A 22,328-nucleotide genomic window follows, 5' to 3' on the forward strand; every position below is an offset into this window, starting at 1 on the left:
CTGTCAACATGTTTAGTGTTCTCAATGGTTAGTCTGTCATCATGTTTAGTGTTCTCCGTGGTTAGTCTGTCATCATGTTTAGTGTTCTCCATGGTTAGTCTGTCATCATGGTTAGTGTTCTTAATGGTTAGTCTGTCATCATGTTTAGTGTTCTCACTGGTTAGTCTGTCATCATGGTTAGTCATCTCAATGGTTAGTCTGTCATCATGTTTAGGGTTCTCCCTGGTTAGTCTGTCATCATGGTTAGTGTTCTTAATGGTTAGTCTGTCATCATGGTTAGTGTTCTCCCTGGTTAGTCTGTCATCACGGTTAGTGTTCTTAATGGTTAGTATGTCATCATGGTTAGTGTTCTTAATGGTTAGTCTGTCATCATGGTTAGTGTTCTCCCTGGTTAGTCTGTCATCATGTTTAGTGTTCTCCCTGGTTAGTCTGTCATCATGTTTAGTGTTCTCCCTGGTTAGTCTGTCATCATGGTTAGTGTTCTCCCTGGTTAGTCTGTCATCATGGTTAGTGTTCTCCCTGGTTAGTCTGTCATCATGGTTAGTGTTCTCCCTGGTTAGTCTGTCATCATGTTTAGTGTTCTCCCTGGTTAGTCTGTCATCATGGTTAGTGTTCTCCCTGGTTAGTCTGTCATCATGGTTAGTGTTCTCCCTGGTTAGTCTGTCATCATGGTTAGTGTTCTCCCTGGTTAGTCTGTCATCATGGTTAGTGTTCTTAATGGTTAGTCTGTCATCATGGTTAGTGTTCTCCCTGGTTAGTCTGTCATCATGGTTAGTGTTCTCCCTGGTTAGTCTGTCATCATGGTTAGTGTTCTTAATGGTTAGTCTGTCATCATGGTTAGTGTTCTCCCTGGTTAGTCTGTCATCATGGTTAGTGTTCTCAATGGTTTGTCTACTTTTATATACTGACTTATTTTGTGTGATTGTATTGCTTTTTATCCTGCTGATTATCTTGTGTATGTAAAGTCACTGAGTGTTGTGAAAAACAATGACAATTATTATTATTACTTCATGTCAAAGATGTGTCATAAGGGAACCTCTCTCTCTCCCCCTTTAGTTCACTCTGAACCACTGTGCCGCTTAAAACCCTAAACTTGCACCTCTTCCTCCCCCTTTCTTTCCACTGCCGCCTGCCTGCCTGTCGTCTATCTTTCTAGTTTCCCCGAAAACCGTGATATTAGGTTCTCAAAACATATCAAAAAGGCAATTGTTTCAAAAAGGTAACACGTTTGACTGAGTGCACTACTTCCACATGGTACAGGAACTGAAACATAGTCAAAAGGAAACTCTTTTATAGATGTTGTTGTTTCAGGAACTGGTACCACAAAACATGAGCTGTGATTATAGTTCACTGTGGTGCTTGAGCAGCAAACAAACCGTATCAATGACATCACAAATATTAGGACTGAATTTGACCGAGTTTAAAAGGTTATTTAATATATTCTTAGTGTTTTCAAATTGGTGTACACACCAAGTGATTTTTTCTGAGAAAAATAATACTGAATCTATTTTAAAACCAGAGTTTTGCCATTTGCACTAAAGATATGACTTTGAATAGGTCTCTCGTAAAACCACTCTTTCCTACCTCATCTCTCAATTTTTCTGTTTGGTGGAAGAAATGGGGTCACCACAGCACACTACACAGCCAGCCGCTAACCTGACACACTGACACAGTCAGACACAGCTGAAATCAAAGGGGATGACAAGCTCTATCTAGATATGAAACGATATCAATACCTACAAATGTGTTATTTGCATACATGTCTGCTACAGTTTCTTATCATTCCAGTCATCTGTAATCACCTGAACCCTGTTTAATCTGGCACAGGAGCTGATATCCTTGCTATCAATTCTATTCTTAGTAATTGCTACATTATCAGAGTAATTATGCCTATGTCTCCAATCATCAATTTGACACAGTTGTACACCCACAGACATGGTGTATATGTGTGAGTTTGGCCACAGGGGTGTAGGTTGTGCTCTGCTGTAGCCTTTGTGTGACAGAGATAAGTTTGTAGCGTCTACAACGTATCCATATAGATACATTTCTATATATGGTCTGATCTAGATGTGTGTGTTGAGGATGTTGTAGCATGTGGTCCCTATAGTGCGTGTGTTTGTGAGTGTGTATGTGGTACAGGCATATAACCTTCTCACATTGTCTGCTGCACCTTTGTCGGTTTCCTGTGTCTCTTTGCCTGAGGCCTTTTAAGCTTAAAGCGATGGTTTCATATTTGGGCTCCTGAGTGGTGAAGTGGTCTAAGGCACTGCATCGCAGTGCAAGAGGTGTCACTCCAGTCCCTGGTTTGAGTCCAGGCTGTATCACGTCTGGCAGTGATTGGGAGTCTCATAGGGTGGTGCACAATTGGCCCAGGGTAGGCCGTCATTGTAAATTAGAATTTGTTATTAACTGACTTGCCTAGTTAAAATACTAGTAGTACTCAGTGCTTGACTTGGGCAGGAGCTTACCGGTGCCTCATATGTTCTACAGCTTGAGTTCCAATTCCTCTTATAAAATATTAAATCAAAAGTATTGTGGTGCACCTGCACCCAAATATAAACGGTACCTTGACATTTTTCCTATTTTGTTGCATTACAACCTGTAATTTAAATGGATTTTTATTTGGATTTCATGTAATGGACATACACAAAATAGTCCAAATTGATAAAGTGAAATGAAAAAAATTACTTGTTTCTAAAAATGTTTTTAAAAGAAAAGGGAAAAGTGGTGTGTGCACATATATTCACCCCATTTGCTATGAAGCCACTAAATAAGATCTGGTGCAACCAATTACCTTCAGAAGTCAAATAATTAGTTAAATAAAGTCCACCTGTGTGCAATCTAAGTGTCATGTGATCTGTCACATGATCTCAGTATATATACACCTGTTCTGAAAGGCCCCAGAGTCTGCAACACCAGTAAGCAAGGGGCACCACCAAGCAAGAGGCAGTATAAAGACCAAGGAACTAGGTCAGGGACAAAGTTGTGGAAAAGTACAGATCAGGGTTGGGTAATAAAAAAATATCAGAAACTTTGAACATCCCACAGAGCACCATTAAATCCATTATTAAAAAATGGAAAGAATATGGCACCACAACAAACCTGCCAAGAGAGGGCCGCCCACCAAATCTCAGTCAAGAAGGGCATTAACCAGAGAGGCAACAAAGAGACCAAAGAAAACCCTGAAGGACCTGCAAAACTCCACAGCGGAGATTGGAGTATCTGCCCATAGGACTGCTTTAAGCTGTACACTCCACAGAGCTGGGCTTTACGGAAGAGTGGCCAGAAAAAAGAAGCAAACATGTTTTATGTTTGCCAAAAGGCATGTGGGTGATTTCCCAAAAATATGGAAGAAGGTACTCTGGTCAGATGAGACTAAAATTGAGCTTTTTGGCCATCAAGAAAAACGCTATGTCTGGCGCAAACCCAACACCTCTCATCACCCCGAGAACACGAAGCGTGGTGGTGGCAGCATCATGCTGTGGGGATGTTTTTCATTGGCAGGGACTGGGAAACTGGTCAGAGTTGATGGAATGATGGATGGCGCTATATACAGGGAAATTCTTGAGGGAACCCTGTTTCAGTCTTGAGATTTGAGACTGGGAAAGCGGTTCACCTTCCAGCAGGACAATGACCCTAAGCATACTGCTAAAGCAACACTTGAGTGGTTTAAGGGAAAACATTTAAATGTCTTGGAATGGCCTAGTCAAAGCCCAGACCTCAATCCAATTGAGAATCTGTGGTATGACTTAAAGATTGCTGTACACCAGCGGAACCCATCCAACTTGAAGGAGCTGGAGCAGTTTTACCTTGAAGAATGGGCAAAAATCCCAGTGGCTAGATGTGCCAAGCTTATAGAGAGAGACATACCCCAAGAGACTTGCAGCTATAATTGCTGCAAAAGGTGGCTCTACAAAGTATTGACTTTGGGGGAGGGTGAATAGTTATGCACGCTCAAGTTTTCAGTTTTTTTGTCTTATGTTGTTTGTTTCACAATAAAATATATTTTACATCTTCAAAGCGGTAGGCATGTTGTGTAAATCAAATGATACAACCCCCCCCCAAATACATTTTAATTCCAGGTTGTAAGGCAACAAAATATGTTGAATGCAAGTCAAGCACTGCTATTACTATCAATAATGTCATATTGTGTCTATGGCTACTACTCACAGACCACAAGGGGTGGTTAAGAGTGTTGGCCCAGTAACTGAAAGTGTTGCTGGTTCAGATCCCCAAGCTGACTGGGAGAAAAATCTGTCTGTGCACTTGAACAAGGCGATTAACCCTAATGGTGCCTGTAAGTCACTCTGGATAACAGTGTCTGCTAAAATGCAAGTGAGATTCAGTGCTGAAATGGTGACCAATCAGACCATAGAATCAGATCCTATTAGCAACATATAAAACCAGTATTACCTGTGGAGTGTGTCTAAGCTTGACTGATTTGTTTTTGTTAATAATGAGAACAGGTATAAAACAAGAGTTTATTATTGGAAATAGTTTCCATGGTGTTGGACACGCAGAGTGGAGCCATGGAGCGACTCATCCAGCAGATGAAGATCATTTGATCGACAATGAGACATTTGCATTCACATAATGTGGAACTCAGGTCTTATTGTCACTGATTTGTAATGCAAATATACTTACAATAATAAAAAATGATATCATGTGCATTTCATTTTTTTGCATTTAGAAATATTTGATGGTGGAAACATTATTTCACAATTTCATTAAATAAATGTGATTCATAAATCACAAACAATGGTAAAACTCTCATGAGCAATTATGAACATAATTTATCAAATGTTTGGGCTCCCTCTGTTGGAGAGAAAATATTGATCATGAACATACATGTAGTCTGTTTCTAGGCCTAAATCCATTTAGGAGGATATCATGGATTGGGGGAAAGGGGGGAGACAGCAATGACAGGAGCAATTTACCCGCTGGCACAATGTATACAATGAAATGCATCTTGACACAGCCTTCAATCATGTATACTTTACATTGCATTACATGTACCAGTGTACACCCTAAGCTCCGCTAGGGACCGTTGTGCAGTGAGCTTGAGTTGGTTAAAAATGGCAGAAAAAATTGAGATGGTTTGTTAAAGAAGAATGGTAGAAAGTGTAAGCAGAATGAGCTGAAGACAGGAGGAGAAATGGAAGTGAATGAGGACAAAGTATCGGAGGTGGTAGGTGTGGTGAAGTTCTCTGAGCCAGAGGCTTGCACCGAGGATCAGAAAAGAGAATAGAGATGAGTCTGTGACAGTAGGAGTAAAGTATTAGGAAAAAGTGGACCCTTGCCTTTTGGCTGATCCATTTGTGGTTTCAGGGTGGGTGAAATCGGTGAGGGTAACCAAAAGTGGTCTTGAGATAATTGTTTGTTTTTCAGCTGGTCAGATGGAAAAGGTGCTCCGAGTTAAACGAATGGTCTCAAGAAAAGGACACCATTGAAAGGAGTGATTGCTGGGGTAATAGTAAATGTAAAAGTTGACCAACTGAAGGGGAAGATTCCCTGGGTTTTTGATGCTCTTCATTTGGTGCGACACAGACAGTGTGGTGGGAGTGGTGAAACAGAAGAGTCATTGTCTGTTCTTTTGAGTTTTGATGTTGAGTCTTTGTCTGACAAAGTGATGTTAGCATATGTAAGTTATCCCGCACAAGCTTTTGTGCTGAATACATTACGTTGTTACAGGTGTCAAGCTTATGGACATGTGAAAGCAATGTGTAGGAGGGAGGTTAGTAGATGTGAGAAGTGTGCAGAAGGGCATAAGACAAAGGAATGTGTAGCATTGGGGAAAGTCCGTGCGAGAAATGTCCCGTGAGAGAGAGGCAGGTTGAGGTTTCCAGGGTTAGAGTAGTGCAGAAGGTATCATATGCTGAGGCAGTGTGGAAGACGGGTCAAGGGGAGGGATCCTGAGAGGAGTGGTGTGAGTAGTAGATCTGTACCAGTACAGAGGGATAGGCCAACAAGTGATGTTTCAGTAAGATTAGATTTTTAGCATTTAAAGCAATGGTTATTAACTGTACTGCAGGGATGGAATGTAAGTCACAGAAAATTGAGGTTGTGTTGGCAGCTGCAGAGGTATTTGGGTGTGCAAGACTTGACATCAGAGTTACAGGGTGTGTTAAGTGGTGTCCCATCCTTTCAGGTTGTTGGCCTGAGGTAGGACTAAATAGATTTAAATTGTGGAGTAGGGTGGTGTTATTTTTGTATTATTTTATTGGAGACTAGTGTTAGATGGTAGGGTATTTGTTTATTTATATTTTTTTTCAAGGAAAGTAGTACTCCAGTCTAGTAGATGGCGGTAATGCAACGTTTATTGGGTGGCAACCGCCTTTATTTGAAGCTCATCGAAGAAGAAAGGTGCGCACCATACACACACCCACTCCATTGCGGAAGGAAGTCAGAAGGGAGGTTACAGTTGAAACTGTAAGCGATGGCTCTCCAAAAAGACACATTTTACCTGTTTACAAACTGAAGTTTTGTGTTGGTGTTAACAAACCTACAAACAATAAAGGTAAACCGTCAAACAGAACGGAAGAGTCCGCGTATAAAAAGGAGCATTTTGAAGAAAGCGAAAGTAAACTTTACGCGTTTTCAGAAGGGGCCTGCATTGCCGACAGCGACACCATGGCTGAATGTGCTTGGAATGAGGAGATGTCAGAGGGTCCAGACCTCCTTCAGGAAGATCTGACCTGTCCGGTGTGTAAAGATCTTTACCGGGAGCCCGTGCTTCTTTCCTGCAGCCACAGCTTCTGCAAGGAGTGCTTGGAGCAAAGCCGAAAGATGGTGCAGAGGTGTCCCGTGTGCAGGAAGAGCTGTGACGGGGAGCAACCAATCTCTAACCGGGCGCTGATGGCCGCTACCGAGTCCTTTCAGAAGGAGAAGCGCTGGCGGGGACCGAACGCAATCAATAACGTGCCTCTTTGTAACCTGCACCGTCTGGAGCTTCAACTTTACTGCGTAAAGGACGAGGAGCCCGTGTGCGTTGACTGTGTCACTCTACATCGAACTCACGAGCTACTGCCACTCAACAAGGGCGCGCCGTTGTGTAAGGTAAGTGAGGAGATTTGATTATCTGGGCCGGGTTTCCTAGGTGAGAGGGGTTTGATTTGGGTGAAAAGTGATTGCAATCGTTTTGGAACCGATTTTCCTCCGGGGCTTGAGCCAGGTGCCCGGATCTGGCCGGCGGCGAAGTTGGCAAAAAAAAGTGACAGGTTAATTAAGAACGTGGAGTAATTAATAGAATGCTGTGTTTTAACATGCAAAGCGATTGCGTTTAATAGCGCTTTATCTGCATTCCCAATGAAAACTCGTTTGAAAATTAGAACATTTTCTTTTATGTTAAATATATGTTGTATGTTTCTGAACGATGCACCATGCTGCCTTGTTGACAACATGACCAAGCGCTACAGATAACTGTTCATTTGAGAAGGGCTCTCCTCCCTCACCGCTTTTGCCCTTGATAGGTGGTTTGAAGTCAGGTACAAATCTGATTCCTGGCCATGTGACTTGTATGAACTGCAGTGGCTAGCCAAAACGTTCGATCGTCTTGTCCTTTGAGGATTTAAGCGTGTTCTTACACTATGATTTTGAACATTCAAAGCAACTGGGAAACGTCCATGGCAGGGCTTTTTCTTCAGGCCTTTTTCTTCAAGATGTTATTGGCAGACTACATCCGAAAGGTGTATTGTCGCCACCTACTGGGGGGGGATAGAACTGACAACGAAAATAAATAATAATAATACATAATAAAACACTCATATTATTCTTAAAAAACATAACAAAGTCTATGGACTCCTTCACTTAGTCAAAATGTACTCAGAACCCTACACAGGTTCTAGGGCCTGAGAGGGGATGTGTCTCCAGACATTATTTCCCTGCAATGTTTCAGATGTGAAATCCTGGAGTTATAAGAACCTCTTAGCCGCTTTCACAATATTTATATTTTTTTGGTTTTGTTTGTCCTATACAATTAATCACCTGCGCAATGAACGCAAAAAAATCAACATTCTTCACGATTAGTGTTTCAGGATCTCTCAACTTACTGACATTCACAGACTGATGGGCATCCACTGCCATAGCTTCATCATCTCTACTTGCTGCTTTGACAATTTTCACTGACTCTGCATAGGAGACCTTCTCAACAGCCCTGATCCTTCCTATTTCGACCTCCTCCATCCTAACAGGGCACTCGGGGAACTCTGGGATGTGATTCCCATCACAATGGCAACATTGTGCATCCTCAGACTCTTCAACAATGATATTCCGTTTGCAAACACTTGACACATGACCAAACTTTTTACATTTATGACATTGAAGTTGCTTTTGTACATAAACTCGCACCACATATCTCATATATCCCAGCTTTACATGGGTTGGGAGAAATTCTTAATCGAACATCAATAACACAGAAAGGCTTTCCTCCTTTCCATTCACAGTGCGGATTAAGCAACGTGAATAAACTATTCCTTACATGTTAATCTTAAACCATTGAAGCCTCAATATCCAATAGCCAGATAAGGCTATATAGCCTCAATAGCCAGATATGACACCTTTTATTGGTGACCTACTCCGATAATCATAGCATTCCACTTTGTGCGTCGATCATTTGTGCATTCTCCTTTTTGTTCCTTTGACACACATGAAATCAACATCATACCACTCCTGGTCACTCTGACTCCACTTCTCCCAATGCATCCTTTACCATTTTTGTGACCAAACGGGTTTCCCCAAAAAATATCCTTGCTCATGAATCGCACTCCAACAAGGAATGAGGCAGTATCATACCGAGGCTTATCTTGATTTACAACTTTAGTCCTTTTTAGCTCCGTTCTTAGAGGAAATGATTGGAATACGGAAATATCTGTCTTCACTCGCACCAACAGAATCAAGCATTGCTTCTGGTTCCGCCATTGCTCTCCCTCCCCAAGTTAATGCTTAAAACAATCAAACTTTCCCGGCAGGCATTGTTGTCACCTTAGCTTGCTATATAACTTCTGAGTGATAGGAACCATGAGCACCACCACCAATCATCCTACACCATTGTGGACACACCTGTTGTTACTATGACAACTAGCATAGCCATGTCAGCTAATGACTGCTGTCTGAACACACACATCTAATTTGGTCACTTGTAACTTGGTGTTTGGACAATCAGTATTCCAAAACAGATTTGAGCATTTAAAGCCTGTAGTGTGAACAAGGCTTTATTGTTATTATGGAACAAGGCCTTAATCAACACCCAATAGCTTAGGACCTGAAACAATACTGAAAAATAAGTTGCTGGATGTTTTTATTATCTGGTAGTCACTAGATCACAAACTAATATGCATATTAATTGTGTTTTATGTTTTCTATTGCAGGAAGAACTGACCATTAAAGTCAACATATTGGAGGAGAAAGTGGAGACCTTCAAGAGAATGAAAAAGAAATACTCTAACACAGTTGATTTCATGAAGGTACTATAATACTGTATCTGCTTGACCTGCTGACATCTACACTGTAGGGCCTATCCATGACCATGACTAATGGTGAAGGTTTTGTGTAAGATAATGGGATTTGTTGGAGCTCTTTGATGCCCTCACTAGTTCTATCCAGACGTGTGTAGCCTATCCAGAGCCCAACAGTTTGATGTTCATCATTGTTCTGTAATGAGATATGTGAACCAACCTGTTTGACTGGTAGGGACAGACTGAGATTCCTTGAGCCTCCAGAAAGAATTGGAAATAACAAAATAGTTGACTGTAGATCAAACCTAGGGCCTGGAGTCCTGACAAGGAAAAACTCCAGGAAAGCCTCTAGAGGAAACTATAATTATAGCCTATAGATGAGTAATGTTGTGTGAGATATGAATTGCAAGAGGTATGTCCGTATCATTACAAAATGGCACTCTTCCTCCAACCTCTCTCGTACCCAGATCCAGACAGAGCAGGCAGAGAAGCAGATCAAGGCAGAGTTTGAGAGGCTCCGTCAGGTGCTGTGTGTAGAGGAGGCTGCCAGGCTGAAGGCCCTGGCAGACGAGGAGGAGGACAAGAGATCCGGTATGGAGGAAAGGATCAGCTCCTTGACCAGTGACATCGCTGCCCTCACTAAGCTGGTCCAAACAGTAAAGAGGGAGATGGGGGCGGAGGATTTAACCTTCTTGCAGGTAAGCAGGAGGGGTCTCCCTCATGGAGGGGGTTCATGGGTCTCTCTCTCGTGGGGTGGGGGTCGCCCTCTCTCATCCTAACTGTACATTGTCACTATGCATGACAGTGAGACATTTTTGAATGCAAGCATTTGTCAATCTTATTCACAATGAACTAATGGGTTCATTTGTGTTGTTTTTCAGAACTTCCAAGCCTTAAAGAAAAAGTAAGTACAGTAACATCCTATCAGTTGCCCAACAGTTCGGGTACCCTCCCTCTAATATCATGGTCATCTTCTATGATGTCATGTTTTCACAGAACCCAGTGGCCTCGTGAAGACCCCCAGAATCCCTCAGATGCTCTCCTGAACATGGCCAAACACGTGGGCTCTCTGGGCTACAGCATTTGGAAGAGCATGCAGGCTCACGTCACATGCAGTGAGTACATGTACTGAAGGGTTAGGGTTCTAACTTGCTACATAAGTTATGACACACAATAAAATGGGTGTGGATGGCTATATAACATGTAAGGGATCAATGTTTTGAATGAAGGAGGAAACACTGAGCAACAGTTACGCTTCAATCATAATGTGTCGTAACACGTCTCCCTCTCTCTCTCCAGTCCCAGTGGTGATGGACCCTAACACAGCCTCTCCCTGGCTTTCCATGTCCCCAGACCTGGCCAGCGTACGGGACAGCCCAGAGCGCCAGTCTCTCCCGGACAACCCTGAGCGCTTCGACCCCTGTGTCTTTGTCCTTGGAGCTGAGGGCTTCTGCTCCGGCAAGCACCGCTGGGAGGTCCATGTGGGAGACAACCCGAAGTGGATCCTGGGAATCTGTAAGGAGTCTGTGGCTCGCAAGAGGAAGTTCACCGTGTCCACAGACAGGGGCGTGTGGACCATCGGGCTGAGCAAAGGGGTGTACAACGCCCTGACGGGCCAACGTACAGTACTGGTCGTGGAGAGGCGGCCAGAGAGGATCCGGGTCAAGCTAAACATGGATAAGGGGGAGGTATCATTTTGGGATGCAGGCAACGGAGGGAAGCACCTGTGCACCTTCACACACAAGTTTACAGAGAGAGTGTTCCCCATATTTGGTCCTGGGCTCCACACCACCCCGATGGAGGTTAACCCGGCCAAGGTGACCATTCATACTGCGTGACAGGGCAGTGTGACAGTCACTACAGCTTGCTAAGTGTCTGGTTCAATAGCCGATGGGCAGTAGTAGTACTCGCTTGGATAGACATAACATGTTATGGTCAGAAGGTAGCCTAATATGTGCACTTGAATAGATGGGGCGTTCCACTGTTTCAGCTGTCAGGCTGGTGTGGTTGAATTCTAGTAGTTTTACTGTGGCTATAGGTTTGCGTTGAGGAGGTTTGGATCAAGGCCTTTTGTATTGTCACAATCATCTTTGAAATTGTGCCATAGCACTATTCCTATGCTTTCCATAGGATGTACATAATGCAGGCATTTATTACATGAGGGATTTTTTTTTGACCTTGATTCTTTAACTGGTATGTTTAGATTGCTGAGCTATTATACATACATTTTCTAGGACTAGAGGGATTCCAGTGGTAAGAACGTATTTTCTGTCAAATCTTACTGCGTTCTGAGATTTATTGATATGTTTACTGATTTAATTATGTTTCTGTATGGAATTATGTGAAAAATAACTAATAAAATACTAATAAACTAATAACAATTACAACTGTGCCGAACACGGTGAAATGCTTGCTTACCATCCCTACCCAACAATAGAGTTTAAAAACTTATTATCAAACATTATCAAACTTATTATCAAACAGGTTTCTAAAGACTGTTGACATCTAGTGGAAGCAGTAGGAAGTTCAATATGACCCCATAGACACTGTATATTGGATAGGCAATTACTTGAAAACTACAAACCTCAGATTTCCCACTTCCTGGTTAGATTTTTTTCTCTGTTTTTTGCCTGCCATATGAGTTCTGTTATACTCACGGACATCATTCAAACAGTTTTAGAAACTTCAGAGTGTTTTCTATCCAAATCTACTAATAATATGCATATATTAGCAACTGGACCTGAGTAGCAGACAGTTTACTCTGGGCACCTTATTCATCCAAGCTACTCAATACTGCCCCCAGCCATAAGAAGTTAAAAATCTAAATAAAATAGTAACATGAGAAATAAAATAATATACACAAGAATGGAGCTATATGCAGGAAGTACCAGTACCAGATCAATGTGGAGCTATGTACAGGGAGAACCAGTACCAGATCAATGTGGAGCTATATACAGGGAGTACCAGATAAATGTGGAGCTATATACAGGGAGTACCAGTACCAGATCAATGTGGAGCTATGTACAGGGAGAACCAGTACCAGATCAATGTGGAGCTATATACAGGAAGTACTAGATCAATGTGGAGCTATATACAGGGAGAACCAGATCAATGTGGAGCTATATACAGGAAGTACCAGATCAATGTGGAGCTATATACAGGGAGTACCAGTACCAGATAAATGTGGAACTATATACAGGAAGAACCAGATCAATGTGGAGCTATATACAGGGAGAACCAGTACCAGATCAATGTGCAGGGTATGAGGAATGTACATGAAGGCAAGGTAGTGACTAGGCATCAGGATAGATAAGAGTAAAATAAAGAACAGAGCAGCAGCAGTAAATGAGTGTAAAGGTGTGTGTGATGTAGTGAAAGTGTGGGAGTGCAAATATATGGTTTGCGTGTATACACATACATACAGTGCAGTCGGATTCAGTATTCAGACCCCTTGATTTTTTTCCCCCCGCATTTTGTTACGTTATAGCCTTTATTCTAAAATGTATTAAATTGTTTTTTTCCCCCCCTCAATCTACACACAATACCCCATAATGACAAAGCATAAACAGGTCTGTATACATTTTTTAAAAGTAAAAAACTGATATCACATTTACATGAGTATTCAGGCCCTTTACTCAGTACTTTGTTGAAGGAACTTTGGCAGCGATTACAGCCTTGAGTCTCCTTGGGTATGACACTACAATTTTGGCACACCTCTATTTGGGGAATTTCTCCCATTCTTCTCTGCAGATCCTCTCAAGCTCTGTCAGGTTGGATGGGGAGCATCGCTGCACAGCTATTTTCAGGTCTCCAGAGATTTTTGATCGGGTTCAAGTCCGGGCTCTGGCTGGGCCACTCAAGGGCATTCAGAGACTTGTCCCAAAGCCACTCCTGCGTTGTCTTGGCTGTGTGATTAGGTTCGTTGTCCTGTTGGAAAGTGAGCCTTCACCCCAGTCAGGTCCTGAGTACTTTTCTGTACTGTACTTTTCTCTGTTGATCTTTCCCTCGTACCTGATTAGCCTCCCAGTCCCTTCCTCTGAAAAACATCCACACAGCATGATGCAGCCACCACCATGCTTCACTGTTGGGATGGTGCCAGGTTTCCTCCAGATGGGACACTTGGCATTCAGGCCGAAGAGGTCAAACTTAGTTTCATCAGACCAGAGAATCTTATTTATCATGGACTAAGAGTCCTTTAGGTGCCTTTTGGCAAACTCCAAGCGGGCTGTCATGTGCCTCCTACGGAGGAGTGGCTTCCATCTGGCCACTCTACCATAAAGGCCTGATTGGTGGAGTGCTGCAGAGATGGTTGTCCTTCTGGAAGGTTCTTCCATCTCTGCAGAGGAACTCTAGAGCTCTGTCAGAGTGACCATCGGTTTCTTGGTCACCTCCCTGACCAAGAACCGTCCCCCCCAATTGCTCAGTTTGGCCAGGTGGCATGCTCTAGGAAGAGTCTTGGTGGTTCCAAACTTCTTCCATTTAAGAATGATGGAGGCTACGGTGTTCTTGGGGACCTTCAATGCTGCGGAAATGTTTTGGTACCCTTCCCCAGATCAGTCCTGTCTCGGAGCTCTATGGACAATTCCTTTGACCTCATGGCTTGAATTTTGCTCTGACATGCACTGTCAACTGTGGGACATTATATAGACAGGTGTGTGCCTTTCCAAATCATGTCCAATCAATTGAATTTACCACAGATGGACTCCAATGAAGTTGTAGAAACATCTCAAGGATAATCAATGGAAACAGCATGCACCTAAACTCAATTCAGTCTCTTGGCAAAGGTTCTGAAGACTGACGTAGAAGGTATTTCTGTTTATTTTTTGTAAATTTGCTAAAATAAAAAAACGTTTTGCTTTGTTGTGATGGGGTATCGTGTGTATCTAAGGCAGCCTAGTCAAATAATTAACATCCAATCACGTTAACCATTACTCTCGCGGGAATTCCACTAACAGTCTGTAGTATCCAAACGTAGCTGCTGCTCATTCCGTTCGCTCGAAAATGGATACATGTTTTTTTTTTAAAGTAAGGCTCATAGAGACACATACCAGCTCATCTGGTAGTACTACTACTACCAGCAGTACTACACCTGCACCTGTCGACGACACAAGGTGTTCTGCTTCCACGAGCACATCCAATGATAGCATCAGTAATTATACATTTGTTTTAACCCAGCTAGCACGGACACTGACAGTTGTGAATCTGATGCAGCCAAAGACCTACTTCCCCTTTACCCGGGAAAGTACCGAACAACCGACAGGGACGTTGGTCCATCGAAGAGGCTCAAATATGATGAGAACTACATTGATTTGGGGTTTGTTATATAAATATTCATACACATAGCTCATATAAACAAAGACATTCCGTCGTAAGAACACATACACCCAGCCATAAGACTGACCCCCTCTTCCTTGTAGAAACACACATCTCATCTCCCTCTACTGGCCGGTCCCAAGAGCAAAGGACTTTTGCTGCGCACCAATGGGGCCCGCTCTGGCTAGAGCAAGGCCCGCCTCCAACCCTCCGACCAGTCAAGAAGACCGAAACGACAAGACTCCACCTACTTTATTCTATGTATAAAAATGAATGTAACCGTAGTATAAGGCCTCTTTTTCACCTGGCTCCTTGCCGAGTTATGTGAACTAGGTCCGTGCACGTAAAACTGCGGGACAAGATATCTCTGACTCATTAAAACTGTCTTTTGTTACAACTGAAATCCACTCTGTCCAGCGTCCGTGATTTGGTCTCAACTCTCCAGTATTTAAACACTAACAGAACTTGGTAGCAGAGGATGGTTATTCTTGAATTCGATCTATTATAAGTTAGTGTGAGAGGACGAGACTGATCACGGCTAAAAAATCAGACGGAAGAGTGACTTCCCCAGCCATTCATCTTGCCTCAGGAAATCTGATCGGAGCGCTCTATATAAGGTGAGCAGAGCCTGTTTTATCGAAATCTGCATATTGTATTATAGCCTAAACCAAATTTTGATCAGAAAGTACTGGGCGTGAGTATGAATCGGTGCCAATTTTTTACATAAGAACCTAAGACATTGATCGGGGAGATCTTGTTTTGCTCGTTTTTATTTTTTATTTGTATTTTTATTTTTTTATCAATTGGCCTATTATGAGATCGAATAAGTATGCACGTAAAAGATCCTATTAAATAAGTGCTTACTGTTTAATTGGTTGTGTTTAGAAGTGTAGTATGCATGTAAAAGATCCTATTAAATAAGTTCTAAACTGTTTAATTGGTTGTGTTTAGAGGTGTAGTTAATTAATAGATCGACTGAATCTGCATGTAAAAGATCCTATTGAATAAGTTGTAAACTGTTTAATTGGTTATGTTAGAGGTGTAGTCGAATAGATATAGGATATGTAAGTTTGGCCTTCCACAAGACAGAGATCGGGAATGATGTGGCTATTGCACATCAAACAATAAACATAATATGAACCAGAGTTGACATTCCATGATTTGGAGATGGGGGAAATTAAATTGAAAGAAACGTTTGTCGCGGAGTAGGTTGGGATACGTAACTGGGCTATTAGGCACACGTGCTGATAGACAAAGCCACCTTAGTATCGAATGGCCGTGCAACTTTGATTGACAGCAGCCGGGCTGGAATACTGATTTTCGCTTTTTTCATTCCTGTTGATATTGCCTAAAGTTTAAAATTATTCTGACAATTGCTATAGAATCGCTGGAATTTACTGATATAAGTTCATAAAGGAACTTACTGAATTGTTTCTAGAAAGTATTTAAATAAGCCGCCGAGCTTAGTACAGACTTTGTTTGACAGACGCTAAAAGCTACACACTGATTTTTGGGTTTTTCTATTCTATCCATATTTCCTAAAGATATAGAATTATTCTGACAATTGCTATAGAATCGCTCAAATTTACTGATATAAGTTCATAAAGGAAGTTACTGAATTGTTTACAGAAAGTATTTAAATAATTCACTGAACAACTCTTAGTTGTCTAGAAATTCTATCTATATTTCCTACAGAGCTAGAATTACTCTGAAAATTGTTATAGAACCGCATATATTCACTGATATATTGTTCCAAAAGGAAATCGCCGAATCATTTCTAGAAAATACCTAAACGAATCGCTGAACAAATTCAAATAAAATACCGGAGAAACACACACGTGGCGGGCGTCACATACTGATAACCCCCTTTGTATGCGAGGGTGGGGGTGGAAGAGATAAGCCATAGCCAGTACAGCAGTGCATCCCTGGTCTCGACCAGGGACGGGCTAAGCATACAACGATAGAAATAAACACCACATAGTAAGGATTGAATATACCTAAATAACGCATTATACACATTATCAGACGACTTAGATAAAATGTCTGCAGCCATCACGCCCAAACAAATGATTGCAGTAGAAACTCAAGACCAAGGGGAGCAGCCAGATAACACTCAGATCGTGGCACAGACTGTCTCTCAGATGATCCAACAGCAGGCAGCCCCACCACCCCATTACCCTCCCCCACAGCGGTATATCCTGCAACGGCAACGGGCTCAACGAGGCCCCTACACTGGACCATACAGAGGGGGAAACTACCAGTGGTATAACTGCGGAATTCCCGGTCACTATGCCAGATATTGCACGAAACCACTCTCCCCGCAGCAACAGCAATGGAGAGAAAGAGAAAGAGGACGTGGAGGGGCACCAGGAAGAGGAAGAGGAAGAGGACCCTCTCCTAGACACATGCAGCAGGAGCAGCAAGATTACAACCAACCCTCCCACTTCAACACCTGATCGCCCAGTAAGAATGATGAGGATGCCACTCCTGCCGATGACCACACTGTCTGAAGCCCAAGAAGTGTACTGGCTAAAATGCCTACCCACAGGGCCTGCCACCCCTCACATCCAGTTTAAGTTCAACCAACTGAAAGCTCAAATCTACACTCTGCACCCATATAAGACTCCCCAAGCTGAGATCCATTGCACACTCAATGCAACAGAAACTGATGACTGTCTCTACACTGCAGACTGGGACGAAGACATGATGCACCTGACCCCACCTATCAGGTGTTGTACCATTGGGTGTGGCCCAGAGGGGGTGGCAGCACCGGTCATCCTACGGTCAAGGAACCTCCATGCACCCCTGGCCTGGACGGCTGAAGCATCAACAGCCATAGCACTCCTGAAAACAGATCTATCAGCGGCAGCAGCTCTGACTGCACCTGACTACAAGAACAAGTTCCATTTGGATGTTTCTGAAAGGGAAGGATTCACCTCATCCGTCCTATTCCAGAAACAAGAGGGGGAGAGAAGGGTCTTGATGTACTACTCTTCCAACTTGACCACATTGAGGTAGGACAGTCAACATGCTCCAGATACGTTGCTGTAGTAGCAAAAGCTATTGAAAAAACAGCTCACCTCGTGATGTCACCCTTCAATCAGCCATCATCCCTCAACCAGCATCGGCCAAATTAGCTGAAATCATCGGATTGACGCAGGCCCTCATCAGAGAAAAAGGAAAGACTGAATATCTATACAGACTCAGCCCATGCCCATGAAGCAGTCCACACTGATGGTCCCAGAACTTTTATGAGAAACACATGGCCCCACACACGAAGGCAAACTAAAGACCCTCCAAAAAGGCCTTGCACATCTGGTGGCACCCTCACATAAAAAATATGACTGACTTATTTTATGACAATGATTTATTTTGTGACGAATGCAATGGTTGTGACAGACACAACCCAAAGAAACTATATCGAACACCAATGGGCTCATACTTAATACCTAATGCATGTTTTCAGGATATTAGTATAGACTACACCGACATGGGCCCCGAAAATTTATCTAAAGGCAAACTCTATCTCCTAGTCATAGTAGATAGGTTCTCCAAATGGGTAGAGGCAATACTAACAAAAGGGGAGGATGCTAGGTCAGTCTTTGAGTGGCTACAAACCAAACTAATACCCAGGTATGGCATCCCAAGACAAATCAAATTTGACAAATGGCTCACATTTAACAAACACCTGAGACAGGTGGAAGAAAGATTTGGCATAACCCACAGATTTGGATCTGTGTACAGGCCCCAATCCCAAAATCTGGTGGAACGTCAAACCAAAAGCAAAAGCTAAGATAGCTAAAGTATGTGCCTCATGGGATAATGACTGGTAGAGTCATGCATGGTCCACCAAGGGAGGGAGGTCATATGCCCGCCCTTGATGTACAACAAATTGTAATGTCTAATTATGTGAAAAAACTGACGGTTCTCTCTGCAGCACTCTCTACCCAGGTTCACAAGGTCCAGGAGGGGGAGCTGCCGGGGGACACGCCACTACTGAAGGTAAAGGTTGGTGACTGGGTGAGGGTTAAAGTCCACAAGAGAAAGTGGCTGGAACCCAGGTGGACTGGACCGTACAAAGTGAAGGAGGTTACTTCACACTCAGTCCAGGTCAAAGGTAAATCAGGCGCACCTTGGCACCACCTTACACATTGCACCCCAGCCCCAATTCCTTCTAGAACACTGACTGAAGTCAGAGCTGATTTGAGCGGCCTAAATTCGATTCCAAATGAAGACACTCCTTCCTCAGGTGATGCGGCATCAAACTCCGCCTCCCCTGAGAAGGGAACCTCGCCCAGTTAGAGGGACATTTCTCCCTCTCTGGGTGAGGCTGGGGATATCTGGTCCCTTATTTGTGATATTCCTACTGATATTTGGAGTAACCCTAGGACTTTCACATGGTTAATTGAACAACTATTTCACCCTGCCACATCACGTACACCAACCCCTACACATGTCCCTAACTCTTTTCCTGATATCACTCCCTCCAATCACTCCCGTCCCAAACGTAGCACTACACCTACAGACCCACCATACACACCAGACAAGGTTAGAAGCACCACGAATGCAACCACCACCATTGCACTATAGTTTTCACGTCTAATAGACGTGAAGAGGGGGATTTGTTATATAAATATTCATACACATAGCTCATATAAACAAAGACATTCCGTCGTAAGAACACATACACCCAGCCATAAGACTGACCCCTCTTCCTTGTAGAAACACACATCTCATCTCCCTCTACTGGCCGGTCCCAAGAGCAAAGGACTTTTGCTGTGCACCAATGGGGCCCGCTCTGGCTAGAGCAAGGCCCGCCTCCAACCCTCCGACCAGTCAAGAAGACCGAAACGACAAGACTCCACCTACTTTATTCTATGTATAAAAATGAATGTAACCGTAGTATAAGGCCTCTTTTTCACCTGGCTCCTTGCCGAGTTATGTGAACTAGGTCTGTGCACGTAAAACTGCGGGACAAGATATCTCTGACTCATTAAAACTGTCTTTTGCTACAACTGAAATCCACTCTGTCCAGCGTCCGTGATTTGGTCTCAACTCTCCAGTATTTAAACACTAACAGGTTCACTTATATTAGGTGTAGTACCTTCCCTCAGCCAGTACTTTTGATGTGCAAAAGTACTACCTCACAACTCGATGAAACCTTCACTCTTGTGCAGACACTAAAACAAAACATGCCAATTTGAAAAATATGTCACAAGTTTTTTGAGTGAGAATTAAGACTACTTTCAAGTAGTAATACATGTATAAAAGCAACAGATACCCTTAATAAGAAGGGGCTAGCAGCGTTTTATATGGTGAGCTACCGAGTGGCTAGGGCAGGCAAGCCCCATCCTGTTTTGGAGGACTTAATTCTTCCTGCTGACGCGGCAGGGTAGCCTAGTGGTTAGAGCGTTGGACCGAAAGGTTGCAAGTTCAAATCCCCGAGCTGACATGGTACAAGTCTGCCGTTCTGCCCCTGAACAGGCAGTTAACCCACCACTGTTCCAAGGCCGTCTTTGAAAATAATAATTTGTTCTTAATTGACTTGCCTAGTTAAATAAAGGTTAAAAAATAAAATATGGCTGGGACAATGCTGGGGGAAAAGGCCAAAAAAACAATACAGACAATGACTTCATCAAACAACATTGTTTCACGACGCATCAGTGAAATGGCAGGAGATATTTTGAAACAATTACTGCTTCGCATACAAGCCAGTGAATTCTATGCGTTACAGCTGGATTAGTAAACAGACATGGCGAGCCTGGCACAGCTCCTGGTATATGTCCGTTACATTTATGGGGATCCAATTAAGGAAGACATCGTCTTCTGCAAACCACTGGAAACCAGGACAACAGGAGAGGATATTTTTGAAATACTGAACAGCTTTGTGACATCAAATGGACTTTGGTGGTCAAGATGTGTTGGTATCTGTACTGATGGCGCAAAAACCATGACAGGGAGACATAGTGGAGTGGTAGCGAGCGTGCAAGCAGTTGCTCCCAGCGCCACTTGGGTACACTGCAGCATCCACTGAGAGGCTCTTGCTGCCAAGGAAATGTCTGACAGCTTGAAAGACGTTTTGGACACTACAGTGAAAATTTTTAACTTTATTAAAGCAAGGGCCCTGAACTCTTGTGTGTTTTCTACACTGTGCAATGATATGGGCAGTGACCATGTAACGCTTTTACAACATACAGAAGTGCGCTGGTTATCAAGGGGCAAAGTATTGACACGTTTTTTTTAATTGAGAGACGAGCTTAAAGTTTTCTTTACTGACCATAATTTTCTCTTGTCTGACCGCTTGCATGATGACGAGTTTCTCACACGACTGGCCTATCTGGGTGATGTTTTTTCTCGCCTGAATGATCTGAATCTAGGTTTACAGGGACTCTCCACAACTATGTTCAGTGTGCGGGACAAAATTGAGGCTATGATTAAGAAGTTGGAGCTCTTCTCTGTCTGCATTAACAAGGACAACACACAGGTCTTTCAATCATTGTATGATTTTTTTGTTTGCAAATGTCAAATGTGATATAGCTTAGTCCCTGAGTGAGTTGGGTGCGCAATTACGCAGGTACTTTCCTGAAACGGATGACACAAACAACTGGATTCATTATCCCTTTCATGCTCTGCCTCCAGTCCACTTACTGATATCTGAACAAGAGTCTCATCAAAATTGCAACAAGCAGTTCTGTGAAAATTGTATTTTATCAGAAGCCACTGCCAGATTTCTGGATTGGGCTGCGCTCAGACTATCCTGCCTTGGCAAATCGTGCTGTTAAGACACAGATGCTCTTTGCAACCATGTACCTATGTGAGAGTGGATTCTCGGCCACACTAGCATGAAAACTAAATACAAGCACAGACTGTGTAGAAAATGATTTAAGACTGAATTTCTCTCCGATACAACTCAACATTGCAGAGTGATGTGCATCCTTTCAAACATACCCTTCTCATTAACGGGTGGTGAGTTATTCACCATTTTCAATTAACAAAATTAGGTTTTATATGTAAGATGGTTAAATAAAGAGCAAAATTATTGATTATTATTATATTATTATTTGTGCCCTGGTCCTATAAGTGCTATTTGTCAATTCCCATGAGCCGGGTTGTGACAAAAACTCAAGCTCATTCTTATGTTTAATAAATGTATCATATAGTGTGTGTGGCGGGCTTACAATGATTGCAAAAAACAACATTTGAGAGTGCACTGACCCTGGTGCTAGAGGGGGTACGCAGCTGGAGGTTGAATGTTTGATGGGGTACGGGACTATAAAAAGTTTGGGATGCACTGGTCTAGGGAGTGTGTGTAGGGTCAGTGCAAGATAGAGTCAGTGCAGGTAGTTCGGGTACAGTACCTTTAATTTACTAATTAGTCTATGCCAAACTGTCTTAGTCTTTGTATAAGCCTATTCTATGTGATGCTTTATTTGTTTATCTAATGTTTAAAAACAATCTAGTAAGGCACATGATTGCATATTGTCATGACAGTGTTGTATGATACTATAATGACTTGATGTAATGTTTCGTAGAAACATTGAAGTGACAATTAGATTATATGAA

The 22,328-nt window shown here is 42.8% G+C and overlaps 1 protein-coding gene across 2 annotated transcripts; it reads left to right on the plus strand.

The window, feature by feature from the left end:
• Positions 1 to 6,404: 6,404 nt before the first annotated feature.
• On the plus strand, positions 6,405 to 11,833 carry LOC139396843 (zinc-binding protein A33-like). Of its 2 annotated transcripts, none has more exons than XM_071143761.1 (6): positions 6,405 to 7,056; positions 9,366 to 9,461; positions 9,920 to 10,150; positions 10,334 to 10,356; positions 10,449 to 10,567; positions 10,752 to 11,833. In XM_071143761.1, exons 1-6 carry the CDS (start codon positions 6,631 to 6,633, stop codon positions 11,288 to 11,290), a joined length of 1,434 nt encoding a protein of 477 aa, XP_070999862.1. In that variant the 5' UTR covers positions 6,405 to 6,630; the 3' UTR covers positions 11,291 to 11,833. The 2 variants fall into 2 exon arrangements, with proteins under 2 accessions (XP_070999862.1, XP_070999861.1); XM_071143760.1 differs by having other exon boundaries at positions 10,806 to 11,833.
• The last annotated feature ends 10,495 nt before the right edge of the window (positions 11,834 to 22,328 follow it).

This window comes from Oncorhynchus clarkii, unplaced genomic scaffold (assembly GCF_045791955.1).
Source record: "Oncorhynchus clarkii lewisi isolate Uvic-CL-2024 unplaced genomic scaffold, UVic_Ocla_1.0 unplaced_contig_333_pilon_pilon, whole genome shotgun sequence".
Classification (NCBI taxonomy): domain Eukaryota; kingdom Metazoa; phylum Chordata; class Actinopteri; order Salmoniformes; family Salmonidae; genus Oncorhynchus; species Oncorhynchus clarkii.

Excerpts from the sequence above, each read along its gene's own strand:
- LOC139396843 (XM_071143761.1), top strand. The coding sequence starts at position 6,631 with ATGGCTGAATGTGCTTGGAATGAGGAGATGTCAGAGGGTCCAGACCTC. Across the intron at positions 7,057-9,365 it reads AGGGCGCGCCGTTGTGTAAG|GAAGAACTGACCATTAAAGT; the intron begins GTAAGTGAGGAG and ends TTTCTATTGCAG. Across the intron at positions 9,462-9,919 it reads ACACAGTTGATTTCATGAAG|ATCCAGACAGAGCAGGCAGA; the intron begins GTACTATAATAC and ends TCTCGTACCCAG.